We start from the raw sequence: 16057 nt of genomic DNA, 5'->3' as shown, positions 1-16057 counted from the left end.
TTTGCTCCTACACCCCCCTCAACAAGAAGTTCTTCAGCCTCCTTGACTTTCCCTTTATTGATAGTAAGGCTGTTTAGCATGTTCATTTTTATCATTAAAACAATTTTATTTTTATATTACATTAAGATTTTAGTTGTACAAACCAGCTCTTTCCTACCTGGCGTATACTATTCCTTTTTCATGGACAACTTATTTTAATTAATACTGTTCCTTATGTTTTATTGCATTAAGTATTGATGTTTTAATATTTCTGCAATAAACTTACTTTTGAACTGGAAAGGTGAACTTGAAGAAGCTGCCTGGCACTTTCGCTTTTCTTATGTTATGCATGGTGTAAATGTTTGGTTCCTAAACCTGGGAACACCGACATTAATTTTGGTAATTACCCTACTTAAATATTCATGTTAAATAGATCTGCTTTGGGAGAGTATGGTATCGGAAGAAACTGATACAGTTGTCTTGCTCCACATTGCAATACCAGTATTGACTAAATTGCATTAGCACCCTGTATGGAATGCTAAAATTGCCTCTGCTACTCAGAATACTGTAACCATTGATTGTTGTTTGCCTGCATTTTAAGTTCAGTAAGAGTGGTACGTAGGTACGAAGAGCAGACATTTATAGATGGCGTGTTCGGGATGGGATTGGGAGCACAAGTACTACTAGCTAGGTGTTTACAGCTGTTCATTGTCCTTACTTTGTTATGTGACAAATTGTTGGGGAAGGCAATGAACAGCAATCAAAGCCTTGCAAAACGTTTTAAATAAATCACCTTCATCTACCAGCCCCCTGAGGTAAACGAAAGACGATGCACAAAGCTGTATGAAACATCAAAAGAAATGTTCTTTAAGAAATAACATAGTTTTTCTTTATTATTTACAAAGAGTCCACACAGACCACAAAGCTTGCACGATTTCTGTTGTACAGTACAAAAGTGTAAATTGAGGTGAATGGAATAAAGGTACTCGAAATGAAGGCACACAACAGGCACAGATACTGGGTCTGCTGTGCAATTATTAAGGGATGCTGGATGGTCAAAAATACAGAATAAAACAATATATTCACATAGGATGGACATCCTTAGCAGGTTTACATCTAAAAATATCAAATATTGACTTTCAAGCAGAGAGTCCTCTTTCAATGTACAAAAAGAGACTGATGCCCAACAGTGTGATCCTCAGTCTTCAAGAAGCAATTCAAGCTCTTCGATGGGAACTCTGACTCGCAACTCCTTCTCGGTCATTAGATCCAGAATCTCCTGCAACTGATCTGGAAAGTATTCTATTGCATCCAGGTAGAGAACCTGCGGGTTAAGGAGAAAGGAACAGCACCATTAACATCTAGGCATTAATAATCAAAAATAACATTTTAAACTAAATAGGATAACCCAACTCTCATGAGATATGAAAAAGAAATCTGAAGCAAACAATTATAACTAACCTCAGTTAATTTAGAGGCAAGTACAAAAAATAATAAAAAGTAACCCTATGAATTAAAGTACAAGACTGTGAAATGCGACCATATGCCACCTAAAACATACAGAAGCCCTGTCAATATTATAGAGGAGTCAATCAGAAAGATAGCAATCGAGAGAACACAACTTTATGAACAACAGCTTGTCATAGATTTGTTCCTCATTTATATTTTTTGGCACGAACACTCAAACAACTCACTGACCGTGGTTAAGGCGGCAGCAATTTACTTCTGCTGATAAAGATTTTCAAGCTTAAGCAACGAACACGGACACCTGTGTACCTGATCTGGGGCTTACTCTTGATTAATCTACAATGGGAAGGTAGACATTTCCCTAAGCACCAGCAGTGTTGCACTTGAAGGCAGCCACGTGGGAAGGGTCATTGGCATAGAAGAATGAGACTGAATGGAAAGCCACTAAACAACTGAGTAGAGACATGAGTGTGACAGAGTAAAAGCTTGCACTGCTACTGATTGAGAGGAGGTCATCTTTTCATGAGGATCCCATTGCAGCAAAAGACAGCTGTATATCTGATCCCTAATCAGAAACGTATGACTTAATTTTTGATGGGCGCCTGCTAAGAAGTTTGTAAAACTAAAATGCATTAAGATTAATAAAGATCAAATCATTTTGTATCCAATTTCCAACATCTACTATGCATTACTCATTGTAGCAGCTTGTACTGGTCCTCTCTGTAAGGCCCCCTGGCTCCAGACTCATGAGATGTCAGAGGCACGGCTGAGGTGCCACGGAGCATACCTGCAAAAAGATTGGTCAAGCCCCTGAGAAAACACATGACAACAGGGGTCTTAAACACGGATGGCTGATCCGGAAGACAGAGGAAAGCAAACAAGGAGGCTAAATAACTATTTGCAGTGCCAATAACAAATCTCCTCTGAGCATGGTAAAGTGCAAATAGCACTTGAGACAGTTTGACCTGCAAGGGATGCACACCATAACACCAAGCATCAAAGCTGACCCATCTGCCAGAATAAGACTTAGTGGAGGGGCAATGTGTAGACAAGATACAGTCAACCAACTTCAGTGGTAGCTGAAAGGAGCTCAGTTGTCCCTGCTCAATCTGCAAGGCTGTAGGTGGAGATCCTGGAGATTGGGGTACAAACGCTCTCCACCAGACTGGGAGAGATGGTCCGGCATGAGCGAAAGACAAAGCGGGGGTGACATGTGGAGAAGCTCAGAAGGTATGAATACCATACCCTTCTCAGCCAATGTAGGGCAATGAGAATGGTTTGGGCCCAGTTTTAGTGCATCATCCTAAGAAGTCGAGGAATCAAGGTCATGGGTGAAACGTGCAATGCTGCTGAACGATTCTCCTGAATGGAAACAAGTCCCTCAGGACTTCCCTAAAGAGATACTGGCGGGTGCAGAACTAGTGTGCTTCGAAGAGCCAGTCGTCGTGGTACAGGAAAATGGGGAATTCTGACTATCTAAGATGGGCCACAACCACTGCCATCACCTTCATGAAGGCTCGAGGTGTCCAAGTCAAGCCAAAGGGTAGTACCGTAAATTGATAGTGCGTAGAACCCACCACAAATTACAAATACTTCTGATGTGACCACAGGATAGGGATGTGAAAGTAGGTGTCCTGCAGGTCAAATGACACCATCCAGTCTCTCAGCTCCAATGCCAGTAGAACCTGAGCTAGGGTCACCATCTTGAGCTTTTCCTTTTTGAGGAATTAGTTCAGGCTCCTGAGATCCAGAATCTGATGCAGACTACCGTCCTTCTTGGGCAGCTGGAAGTAACACGCATAACAACACTGTCGCTTTTCCTTCTCTGGCACAAACTCCTCCTCCAGCGGTCCTTTGTGGAGGAGAGCTGCCACCTCCAGGTGTAAAATGGTTAAATGGTGGGGAGGTGAAGAGAAGGGAGGGACCCGTACCGTTGGCTCGGAACCTAAAGGAATGGAACTGTGTAGCATATTTCTAGGATTTGAAGGATCCACTGGCCCAAAGTAATGGCCTTCGAGGTTGGAAGAAAGCAGGACACCTATCCTCCGACAGACTCTATGTAGAATTAGAGAAGCATACTGGGCCTGCTTTTCTTGTGGTGCAGGGGGAGAAAGAGGAGGAGGGTTGTAAGGAAGATTTGCAGCCTTTTACTCTAATGAGGCCTCTTTACAGATGTATGAGAGGACTCCGTTGCTACAGCGCTGGTGTGTAATGTTAGGATCAAAACGAGGTGGCTCGTCCGCAGCCACAAAAGCAGCAAAAAGGTTGGAAATCCTTGGTCCAAAGCCAGAAGGAGTAGTTTCTGTCCTGTAACTCCAGTTCTGTAGTAGGGGTATCTCTGTTATAGTCATAATCTAGTGAATAGTCCCGCCCATGTGCGCGGACCCCGGAGCAATCAAAAATAATCTCTTAAGCTGTCAAAACATGCAGACCGGCATAGACACTTAAGAGAGAATTTAAAGACAGATAATGCAGCCTATATCCACAGGCTACACTGTCCAATACTTCAACTGGAAATTCCACCAAAAACCACAACAGCACAGCCTGTCCAGGGTTTTCCACAGAGAAAAACCTTGCTTTGAACAGCAAAACCCTCTGGAATGATAGAGAGGAAGGAGTGGACAGACAAGCCCCATAGGCTGCCATTATGTGGCTCAAAACAGGATACTGTGCCTTTAAGAGAACTTCCCAGAAGCCTCACAGTATCCCAGAATGCAATGCAGGTCCCTTTCACCTTCAGTTCTTTTTGAAGGCGTAACACGCCAGACCTGTAGCATTCCTTACATGAATATCTCTCTCCACCGGGGAGGAGGGCGGGCGCTTATGACTATAACAGAGATACCCCTACTACAGAACTGGAGTTACAGGACAGAAACTACTCCTTCTGTAGTAGGGGATCTCTGTGTATAGTCATAATCTAGTGAATAGAATGGCAAGCCCATCCCCACACCAAAGCGGCGGTGGAGAAATGAGAAATAACACCACTATTGTGCGAACAAATTTCGCAGCGAAGCCTGCCCAACCTGAGCATCTGCCCTGGTATCAGTGTCCAGACAGTAATGCTAAGCCAAGGTATGGACCGTCTTCCAAGTGGCGGCCATGCAGATTTCTGCAATCGGAACATTAAGCAGCAAAGCAGTCGCGGCAGCTTTGCCCCTTGTGGAATGAGCCTTAGGTTTACCTCCTAAGGTCGTATTAGTCTGTTGGTAACACAATAGTGTACAGGACACAATCCACCTAGAGATGGACTCTTTTGAGGTAGCAAAACCGGTCCAGACTGATTCATAATTGTCAAACAATTGATCTGAACCACGAATATCTCTGGTTTTTGCCAGATAAAATTCCAACACCCTCCTAACATCCAGGGAATGTAGGGACCTTCCCGCTGGAGATGCCGGATTCTGAACAAACGTAGGCAAAGTTATTGTCTGATTGACATGAAAACCAGAAAGAACCTTAGGAAGACATTTAGGGTGAGTATGCGTAACAACCTCAGCAGCATGAAATACAGTATAAGGTCCTTGGCAACACAACGCCTGAATACCACTCCCCCTGAGGGCCGATGTGATGGCCACGAGGAACGCCGGCTTCCAGGACAGATGCTGCAACGAAGCCCTATGAATAGGTTCAAAAGGCTTCTACATCAATCTGGACAGCACCACATTCAATTCCCATGAAGGCGAAGGAAGCCAGACAGGAGGGAATGCTTTCTTCCAGCCTTCCAAAAAATCTTTGATCACAGAGATCTGGAAGAAGGAAGTCTGAAGGGCATTTCCTGTAGGCAGTCAGCGCAGCAATATGAACCGTAATGGAGTAGACATTAAGGCCCGACTGCGCCAGGCGTAGAAGATACAGAAGGAAGACATCTTCCTTACACGTCGACAGGGCATGGTCCTTGGACTTGCACCAGATGCAAAAACTTCTTTCACTATTAAGCAGAAGAAGTCCTAGTGGAAGGATGCTTAGCCTCCTTCAGTATGTCCATACAAACTTCTGGTAGATTCAAATGGCCATATCACACTATCTCAGGAGCCATGCAGCCAAACCCAAAGACGAGAGGTTGGGGTGCAACGTCTGCCCCCCGAACTCTGCGAGAAGGTCCTGCCTGCAAGGCCTCCGTATGAGAGGACGGAGAGACCGGTGAAACAGGTCCGTGAACCACCACTGTCTGGGCCACTCCGGGGCAATCAGGATCATCCGCGCCCTGGACTGGGACAGCTTGATGAACACCGCCGGAATCAAGGGAAAGGGTGGAAAAGCGTACAGAAAGCTGTTCTACCAGTTAATCCAGAACGCATTCCCCAGCTTCCCCACAAGCAGTACCTGGAGGCGAAGTCTCCGCATTCGCCGAAGACTTCTCCTAGTACTTCGTCGTATATGACCCACTCATGGCTTTCCTGAATCAGTCTGCTCAGCACGTCTGCCCGAGCATTCTGCCCACCTGGCAGATGGGTAGCCGTTAGAGTCAGTCGCCAGATCGCCCGCGCCTCCTGCGACAGAGTGCGCGATCTCGAACCCCCCTGCTTGTTGAGGTAACACATTGTGGTCAAATTGTCCGTCTGTACAAGCAGAGAGTTGGTCTGGAAGGACGGAAGAAACGCCTTCAATGCCAAGGGAACAGCTCTGAGTTCCCAGAAACTGATGTGATACGTGGACTCCATCGGGGACCACGTCCCTTGTATCTGCAAGTCTCCGGAAAGCGCCCCCCAGCCGTGGGGAGACGCATCCGTCACGACAGTCTGTGTGGAAATGTCCTTGTGAAAGGGAACCCCTCTTAGGAGATTCTCCGCTGAACACTACCACTTCAGAGACTGAAGAGCACGCAGAGACAGTCGTATCTTGTCGCCCAAGGATCCTTTCCTCTAATCCCACAGATCCTCCAAGCACTCCTGCAAAGGTCTCATGAGCAGCCGTGCGTGTGGCGTGAGGAACATACAAGAGGCCACCGACCCCAGTAGAGAAGACACCGTCTCCACTACCGTAGATGGGGCGGTCACAAGAGCCTGAGCCTTCCCAAGGGGAGATAATCGACTCTCCACCGAAGGAGACACGCTTGCTGACAGCGTATTGACGGAGGCTCCCAAGTACTGTATGCACTGGACCGGAATGGGGACAGACTCGTACATGTTGATGTGCAACCCCAGCCCGTTCCAGAGAACGCACGTCCTCCTGAAGTGCGCCTGAGCTTCCGAGAAGGAGGAGGCCCTGATCCACCAACCGTCCAGGCACGATTGGAGAAGCCACCTCGTTTTTCCACAGGCGTGCAGCTACCACTGCCATGCACTTCGAGAATAGTCTGGGCGCAGACTTCAGCCCGACTGGCAGTACTGTGTACTGATAATGATGGGCGCAGACCTGGAATCGCAGGAACTTCCTGTGTGCAATGAGCACATGGGAGTATGCATCCCGTAGAACTATGGCACCAAGCCAATCTCCCTGTTGCAGCAGAGCATAAACCTGATGCAACGACAGCATGCAAAACTCCTCTGCTGCGAATCCACTTGTTTGCTTGTCGCAAATCCAGAATGGGCCGGAACTCGTTCCTGTCCTTCTCATGAACCAGAAGAACCGGGAGTACAGACCTCTCCTCTTTTGAGACAGAGGTACGTCCTCTATCGCCCTTGTCCTAGACAGGATAACGGCCTCTGCTTAGAGCTCGCACCGCTGAAACCGCAAGCCGACCGGAGGAAGTGCTGGAGGAGGGCCGATGAACCGAAGACTGACTTAGACCCAGCCGGCCTTTGTTCGCCGAGGAGCCACAAGCTCTCCCGCGTATGCGCACAATATACTTGTAAAGAATTAAATGGCGGCCCGGGACCACCGGCAAATCCTGGGAGGAAAAACGCCGCTAGAAAGGGCAGAAGGCCTCGGGCCGTTCTCCATGCCCCAAACCTACAGCCGTCCAAAAGTCTCCGATTCAGACTTCATGCGGGCCACTCACTACTCTCATGGCAACCCAAGGGTTGCTCAAAGAACGGGAGAGTAGAAGCACACTGCTGAGCCGCAGGCTGCAGAGACATCAGGCAAATAGAAGTATGGCAATGTAGGACAAATCCACAATACCTGGGGGTCGGCAGGAGAGAAAAACTTTGCTCCGACACCGATGCCTAGATCCGAAACTATCAGGCCCATTAGACCACCTCTTGTAAGGCTTCCCTCCTGTCTCACGGCAGAGGAACCACAAATCGGTGAAGAACCCCCCCCCCCAGAGAGGGATCTCACAACAACGGTCCAACAACCGCAGGCCACAGCGCGAGGCCTACATGCCGCCACCCCTGCGACCAAGTCAGGAGCACGGTCGGAGCCAGAACCTCCTGCCAGGCGGTAGTGGACGAAAGGTAAGTCCCGCCAACCAGTAAAGAGTCGGAGAGGGACTCCCCGTACTCATGGCAGACGCATCCCTGGCATCAAGGCACGGAGGTTCGCAGACTGAGGGGCAAAAGGCCCCTGGGGTGGTGGACGGAAGAGGGAACCGAGGGGATTCTGAAACATTCCCGGTGGTCTCACCAGTAGTGGTTGAGCAGGAGGCGACCTAGCAGCCGTGCAGGCATGCAAGCACTCAAAACTAAGCAAAAGGACAAACGTCCCTCGTGTACACGTGGTGAGTAACAACAAACTCCCCATCAGAAGGGTTCCTCGACGCTGATTAACTGCTCTGCGTCGTGGGTGGAAGGTGCCGGGAACACAAAGTCCCCCTACGACGGGAGGCTCACCAAGGAGCGAGGCCTGGAACCAGACCCAGGCGTCAAGAGCCGGCAGTACTCTGCGGCTGTAACCCATGACGCCGACCTCACTACGACGTCACCATTACTAAGACAGTGACTGTCTCTATGACAACCAACACTCAGACGTCAAAATGTCACTAGGTGTCAACCAAGGAGACGCCGAGCCATCCCTAATGGTGACGTCCTGACCCGACGGAAGAGGGCAGAACCCAAGTGACCAATGCCCCAAAAGGAGCATCACTGCTCCATGACGTCGAGCCTCACCGCTCCATGACGTCTAGCCTCACTGTCCCATGACGTCGAGCATCCCTGCCCCATGACGTCGAGCATCCCTGCTCCATGACGTTGAGCATCACCGCTCCATGACGTCGAGCATCACCGCTCCATGACGTCGAGCAACACCGCTCCATGACGTCGAGGCACCCCATGACGTCGGGGAACCCCATGACATCGAGGTACTCCATGACAGAGACACTCCATGACGTCGACGTCGAGACACTCCATGACGTCGACGTCGAGACACTCCATGACGTCGACGTCGAGACACTCCATGACGTCGACGCCGAGACACTCCATGACGTCGACGCCGAGACACTCCATGACGTCGACGTCGAGACACTCCATGACGTCGACGTCGAGGCCCTTCATGACGTCGAGGCACCTCATGACGTCGAGGCACCTCATGACGTCGAGGCACCTCATGACGTCGAGGCACCTCATGACGTCGAGGCACCTCATGACGTCGAGGCACTTCATGGCGTCGACGCCGAGGCACTCCATGACGTCGACGTCGAGGTAATCCATGACGTCGACGCCGAGGCACTCCATGACGTCGACGTCGAGGCACTCCATGACGTCGACGTCGAGGCACTCCATGACGTCGACGTCGAGGCACTCCATGACGTCGACGTCGAGGCACTCCATGACGTCGACGTCGAGGCACTCCATGACGTCGACGTCGAGGCACTCCATGACGTCGACGTCGAGGCACTCCATGACGTCGACGTCGAGGCACTCCATGACGTCCAGGCACTCCACGTGCCGACTGGAACCGCGTCATAGCTCAGACGTGCCCTTACTGGGGATAACCCCAGAGATCACAGCATGGGACTCGGTAGAGGACCTACCCTCACCTCACCCAGAGGCTGAAGATGCCTTCAAACTCCTCTGTTTGAAACCTGGAAGCCGAAGCCCCCTAGAAAAGAAGGTACAGAGAAGACAGGTGTCCAAAGACACAGGCAAGCACAGAGTACAAACCCTGTGAGCTTCAGCTTTGGCCTTCAGTTCAGCTGCAGACAAAGCACATGTCAGACTAGAAATAGTCTAAAGACAAAAAGACTGCAGAAATTCTGCCAAAAAACCACAGCAGAATGCAGATAAAGGCCAAAGACGTCGAGTGAAGCTACAAAAATCCAAAAATATCACAAAAATAGTATAGAAAAAGCTCAGAAAAGAAGAGCTAATGCTCCAGGGTCCTGCTAGCAGGAGCCGGAAAAAAGAACTGAAGGTGAAAGGGACCTGCATTGCATTCTGGGATACTGTGAGGCTTCTGGGAAGTTCTCTTAAAGGCACAGTATCCTGTTTTGAGCCACATAATGGCAGCCTATGGGGCTTGTCTGTCCACTCCTTCCTCTCTATCATTCCAGAGGGTTTTGCTGTTCAAAGCAAGGTTTTTCTCTGTGGAAAACCCTGGACAGGCTGTGCTGTTGTGGTTTTTGGTGGAATTTCCAGTTGAAGTATTGGACAGTGTAGCCTGAGGATATAGGCTGCATTATCTGTCTTTAAATTCTCTCTTAAGTGTCTATGCAGGTCTGCATGTTTTGACAGCTTAAGAGATTATTTTTGATTGCTCCGGGGTCCGCGCACATGGGCGGGACTATTCACTAGATTATGACTATACACAGAGATCCCCTACTACAGAAGCTGAAGGCTCAAGGATCTTGCCATAGCTTTACAGGCCTTAAACTGCTCCAGCGCTGAGTTGGCCTGGTCTCCAAGCAAGCACACTCCCTCAAAAGAGAAGTTCATCAGGTTACCCCAACATCAGGTGAAAAGCTGGATATTCTGAGCCAAGCATTAAGCCATACCACCAAAGATGCTCGGAGCCTGTAGTATCCAGACTTGAGAATATTCCTGGAGGTATTCAGGCCATCTGCAAGGAGCTCCTGAACGTGATCCATTATGTCTGTGGGGACATGCAGAAGAATCATTTCGGCTATGTCCCACAAGGTGTGAATGTAGCAGGGGAGAATGAAGTAGGCCTTAAGTGGCTCCAAGGCCATCCTCCCCACAGAAAATGCTTTCTTGCCACATGCATCCAGTCATTTTAACTGACTATTTGAGGAGGGCTGTAGGGAAGGAACCACCCAACTGAGTTCCAGAACAGAAATCCAGGATGACTAAGCTCTTTAGAGAAGGGTGTGTGTTGAGGAAGGCTGAATCACCAGGAGCAGAGTGATAACCACGGGCCATGAGCAGACTGACCACTGAAGTGGCGGAAGGCTACCCACCATGCTGCCATGATGGGTTCCAGCAGAACCTCATTGAAGGGGAGAAGGGGGTTTGTAGCTCATTGTTAGGGGCAGGAGAACCTCAGTGAGGACGGTCACTTTCCTTTCAGCTGCTTGCTACAATAAATTAAAACCCTCTGCTGCCTTTACCACGATCTTGTGCAACAAAATGACTTCCGATATTGGTAGTCCAGTGAGGAAGTCAATAGCCAGCTCAGATGAGGTATCTAAGCCACTGGCTAAAGACAGGCCCAGGAATTCAATGGGGTCCTGATCCAGGTTACCAGTAGGGAACTGCTTCACAGTGTCCAAATCCATCCCAAATATTCAATGGATGTGTGCTCTATAAGCCTCCTCTACTAGTGATTTCAGGCCCTCCTTCCGGTAATGGATCAGACGGTTTACGTCGGGTTGCAGTGCCATTTCTCGAGCCGGAGCAGGTGGCAGTGGTGGTGGAAAAGACAGCAGATGTCCAACGGCATTGGTTTCAGCACAGAGAATCAAAGCGCCGAATCAAAACAATGTGGTGATGGCACCAGCTCAGATGGAGCGGGGACGAAGGATGTCAGCTGAAAAGGATAAAGAGTGGCAGATGCCTTGGGGCCGCTAGGCACGAAAGTGCGCCAGATCGCGGTGAAGTCTTTGCAAAGATCGAATACATTGCATTCAGGAACATCGCTGGGTTTGATCTTGGAGCTGGGAACCCTGGGAAGACCGGGGTCGGTGTTGGAAGTTCAGGAGCTGGAAATGCCTGTGCTGAAGACTCCAGGAATGGAGGTCTGTCCCGAGTCAGGCCCATAAGAGGAGCAGGGCTGTGCTGTGGATCCATTGGCATCAGGTCGACAGGCTACGAGGACAAAGGTCCTGTGGGAGACAGAGAGACACTGGAACTTATCCCTGGAAACTTCATCTCCTTTCTTTTATATTTTCTCTTTGGGACTGCTTCTGTTGTTAGTGTTCGTCCTTCACCCGGGTCATGAGGAGCTTGGTCGTCTACTCTTTAATGGCCGTGGGTGCATGCTGAGGAAAGAGGAGCAGGACTTCCAGTCATGGTCCGAGTCTAAACACGAGTCATGGTCTGAGCCAAACAAACGGCATGTGGGTCCATAATGGACATCTGTCCCTCACAATCCCAACAGATTTAAACCCAGACGTCTTGCGAGGAGACATTGGTACTGCTTTCATTTGAAAAGTTGGTGAGGAAATTCCTGAGAGAGTGACACTCTGAATGGCAAAAGGCACAGAGAAAAGGGAACAAATGTCAGTGCGCCGGGGCAGGCACTTTATGGTCTTGGTGGCGTCACCTGACTTTGCCTCCACTGCCGTCTGAGTCAAGTGCCCTTTACCGGCAGCCTTGCTGCTATACAAGTTTACAGATCATGTCTGACACCTGAGGTAAGGAATCTTCAGGTAGAAGTATCCATCAGATATGTATTTTAGGGCCCTCCTTTCAATTAAAGAATAGAACTCACGGAGTCAGTGAATAAGCTAGCAGAGTGAGGTAGTCATCCTATCACTGGGGAATTCTCCATCCTCTTGATTCTCTTCGGTATTGAATCCTCCCATGAGCAGAGAACATGCTGAGACTGCTGGAGGTGGAATTGACTCCTGTGGCTTGGCCGGTCTTGGCAGCAGCTGAGAACTCAATGATAAAATCACTGGTGATGCATGTGGTGGCACATATTGTGGCATTGACAGACGTGGTGTAGCTGCTTTTTCAGGCCCTACTGGGAACCTGTTATAGTAGTCTGTTATCATCTGTCCTGGAACTCAGACCACCAGTCAACATCTGTATCACCAGGGGTTCATGATAACCCCCTCGTAATATAGTTTATAGTGAGCCTCCTAAAGGGACTCATGGAGCATAGACCTCATTCTTGTTCATCATGAAAGGTGGATAATGTTATCTTAAGTCGTGAAGGTTCATACTGGTATTCCATCTACACTGAAATGGGAAAGGCGTCTTTTTCATCCTACTCCTAGTATTTTACTTCTTAGCTGTGTGGGACTGTATGCTTGACCAAATGGACGTTCATCCTCAGAGCCCTCCATATCCACTATTCTGGGTGAAGGCTGTGGTGTCACCTTGCACGGTGATGTATACGCAGGAAGCAGGAAAAATTGAATTCTTGCCTGGAGGTGATGTTGTCGATAGTATTGTCATCTACAGTACACGTGTCTTTGTTAATTAAGTGCATGTTTGTCATCAAAGGTGTCACTGACTATGCTATTTTTGTCAAAAGTGGGAGAACAGCTGATAGTGAAAAAAGGCAATTGCAATTTCAGAAACTGAGGCACAAAATAGAGACTAGAAAGGCTACATTTTTGGTGTTGCTTGCTGGTGTGCCTTCTTTGCCTCAGGAGATACTTCAGCAGATGAACTGAGCTTTTTCAGTTTTCTTCTCTGCCTTCCTGGATAGTAAACAAGGTGGCTCTTTTGATGTAAAATTTCTTCTTCATCAGAAACTGTTTCAGAGATAGTTTTATGTTTAGAATGAGCCTTTGTTTGAGTCATCTTAGGTAGTTTTGAAGCAGTGTCGGAGTTTTCACCTGAGGGAATTGGGTCTTTTGCCTTCAAGTTGCAAAACCACAGCATCTAGCTTCCTACCATATCTTTAAGGGTTTTACTTGAAATCTTGTAAGATTTATATTTATGAACTGGGTATAAGCGACATATGCAGTCTTTGTGAGGATCATCACAGAACAGTCTTTTTCTCAAAGGTGCCACAAGGTCTAAAAAATACTCTTTTCAGAAGAACCTCAAACTCGCCTTCAAGCATGTCTCCCAGGTAAACATAAGCTTTAAAACCTGAGTAGAACATTATGGACTCCCTTCACACACGAAATGCAGGAGAAACCGGAGGGATGGTGGCCTCTGTGGGGCTGTGGTCCCCCTTACTGGCTAAAGTTTCATTCTTAGTTGATAAGGTGGTTAGCCTACTTCGGTGGCAATGTTTACAGCCTCTGGCACTATTTAACATTGACCTATTGTGGTAATGTTACTATGGGACTCTCAGGTCGATGATAGGAAGATTCAAGCATGTCATGTATCCTCCTAGACTCATCTGATACCTCATCTCTCTCCCTAATCTACTTCTATACTCTACACTCCTCCATCTCTCCTTTACTCATCCCCAACCGCCTCCTACTGCTATGATCTCCAAATAAATACTTTCTAGGCCCTTCTCTCTTCTATCCCTCTACTATCCCTTTCAATCCAACTAACAGAGGGACATGTCCACTGCTCACATTAATTTCATTTTTCCCAATAATAATTCACCATCACTTTTTGGGTTCCGGAGTAGCGTGCTAGTCGCTGAAAAGCGCTTCAATGTCTCCTCAGTGGTAGGAACAGTTATATGAATGTAAAAAATGAACTAAATGCAATTACACATACGTGAAACTATGTAAGATCCAATGCTGTAGAACTGAACAAACATACAAATAAACAATTGCAATGTGTTGCTGTCATACATCAAAAATGACTGCTGAACAATACGTTGGATAAGCCATTAACGTGCCATCTACAATATTCACTTCAAATACTCCCAATGTTTACTGTGCACAAATGTAAGAGCAAAAGTAAACAGTAACGAGTAATGCCCTATTTTCTTGAATCTGCAAAAAGCTAGGCTAGCTCCGTAAACAGCAGCTTGCCAATTATGCCTCTGAAAATTCAGAATTCACAATCTAGTCATCAAGGCAACAGTTTGCAAGTATAGCCGGAGACGTTTATCTCTCTCTCTCTCTCTTTCTCACTCACCTTTGCCCAAGGGCAGTTCTGAAGTGCTTTATAAAACAATCCTTTGGCACGCTCTTTGTTCCCCAGAGAAACCTAAAAAGGGAGGCAAAATAGTATTGTTTTATGAAAAATTAACAATGTACAAAACAGTAGGGTAGAACAATACTGGAATGGAAGTGAGAATGCTATACTATAGTTAATAGGAGGACACATTCAATATACAATAACAATCTATAGGTAAAGGAACTATTGCTTTATCTGCAAAGAGAGCAATGGAACAAAGTATGCGCTTACAGTAAAGTGCAAATACATCCTCCACAAGAGGGGACAGTGTGTCCCATTCTCGCTCTGAAGGGCGTGTTCAAATAGTGCTTTGATCCGGTTGGATAACCCAGTCTCGGGAAAAGTGTAGTGGACCTCTCCCAACTCTGCCCTAGGGGAGAAAAAAAGACTTTTACTACTATAGTAAACACTTTCGACAAAAAGCCCAGAAACAGCCATTTAACTGATTCAATCAGCAGTCGCTTTTCCTATTCAGAGCAACTGAATGTAGTCAGGTCATAAAAGACAGTGACTGCATAGTCGGCAAACAAAACTTTACCAGGCCATGAACACGGTTGAAAAACGATGTAAAATTCCAAACAATACTACAAAAGTTTTTAAAAAGCGAATAATTTCCAAAGACAATAGTTTAGACTTTGATGTGCAGACACAGCCATGCACACTATATGTGCCATTATTCTGTACAACCGGTCTCTCTCTGTGCTGCCTTTAGCTGTACAGTCAAATTTTTACCCAAAGGTTGTGGTGCAGTAAGTTGCACAGAGATAGAGCACAAACAGACTAGACTGTACATATATAATAAACACCAAGTAGTCTAACAGAATTAGAGGAGACAGAAAAGTCAAGCGCAAATCATTTGTAGACAATCTCTCTTCAGCGGATTATCGTATAAAAAGAGCTGCAGAAAGCGCCCATCGCTTATTCTCGGTGTAGGTCTTCCTACAGCTCATTTATGAGTTATGTTAGTTATTCCCCATGTAAAGTTTTTTAGTCATCGCTACATGTACTAGTTTAATTACAAGAACTATACTATTGTGTGTGCAGTTTCAAATATCATTTGTGTGAAGATAATGCATTTCTACACCGTCGATGCGATGCTTCCTACAAATGAAATACTAGTATTGTGGTGATTAAAGTTTATGAAATTAAAGTGTTTTGTCGCTATGAAAGATCAGAAAAGGTACTTGAGTGTCTGTGGGCTATTTAAAATAGATGATGGATCCAACATAAAATCTATACAGCATTGCTAAGTTAAATAATGAATTTACGCACAGTAAATAACATCGGGGTACAGTTTTACAGAAATATAAAAACGTGAAGATGGAATTACGTGAATAGGTTAGATAGCCTTCTCCCTATATTGAAAATCATCAGTGAAGAGCAAGAACGCTCAGCAAGCTGAAGGTCGATGGTGACATCTGCTGGATCTAGAGGTCACCAATATGAATCATAATCCTAACAAGGCCAATTCAGTCTTCCATCTCCACCAGGTCTGTACATTGAATACCACTTAATTGCATAATAGTAATATGGTTATTTACAGTGAATAGATATGGGAGTGTGTTAAGAAA

The 16057-nt window shown here is 47.0% G+C and overlaps 1 protein-coding gene across 2 annotated transcripts in view; it reads right to left on the bottom strand.

Annotated features, from left to right (window-relative positions):
* Positions 1-845: 845 nt before the first annotated feature.
* NRDE2 (NRDE-2, necessary for RNA interference, domain containing) overlaps positions 846-16057 on the bottom strand; it is a 183177-nt gene continuing 167965 nt past the window's right edge. For both annotated transcript variants that reach the window (XM_086937672.1, XM_086937673.1), the window contains 3 exons: positions 14718-14856; positions 14445-14516; positions 846-1303 (listed from right to left, as the gene is read on the bottom strand). In XM_086937672.1, the coding sequence (XP_086793798.1) occupies positions 1178-1303; positions 14445-14516; positions 14718-14856 (337 nt within the window). In that variant the 3' untranslated portion in view covers positions 846-1177. The remainder of the gene's footprint in view (positions 1304-14444; positions 14517-14717; positions 14857-16057) is intronic.

Source organism: Lissotriton vulgaris, chromosome 9 (assembly GCF_964263255.1).
Source record: "Lissotriton vulgaris chromosome 9, aLisVul1.2, whole genome shotgun sequence".
NCBI classification, from domain to species: domain Eukaryota; kingdom Metazoa; phylum Chordata; class Amphibia; order Caudata; family Salamandridae; genus Lissotriton; species Lissotriton vulgaris.
Note: the sequence above shows the minus strand (reverse complement) of the source record. Positions and strands in the feature narration are given on the sequence as shown.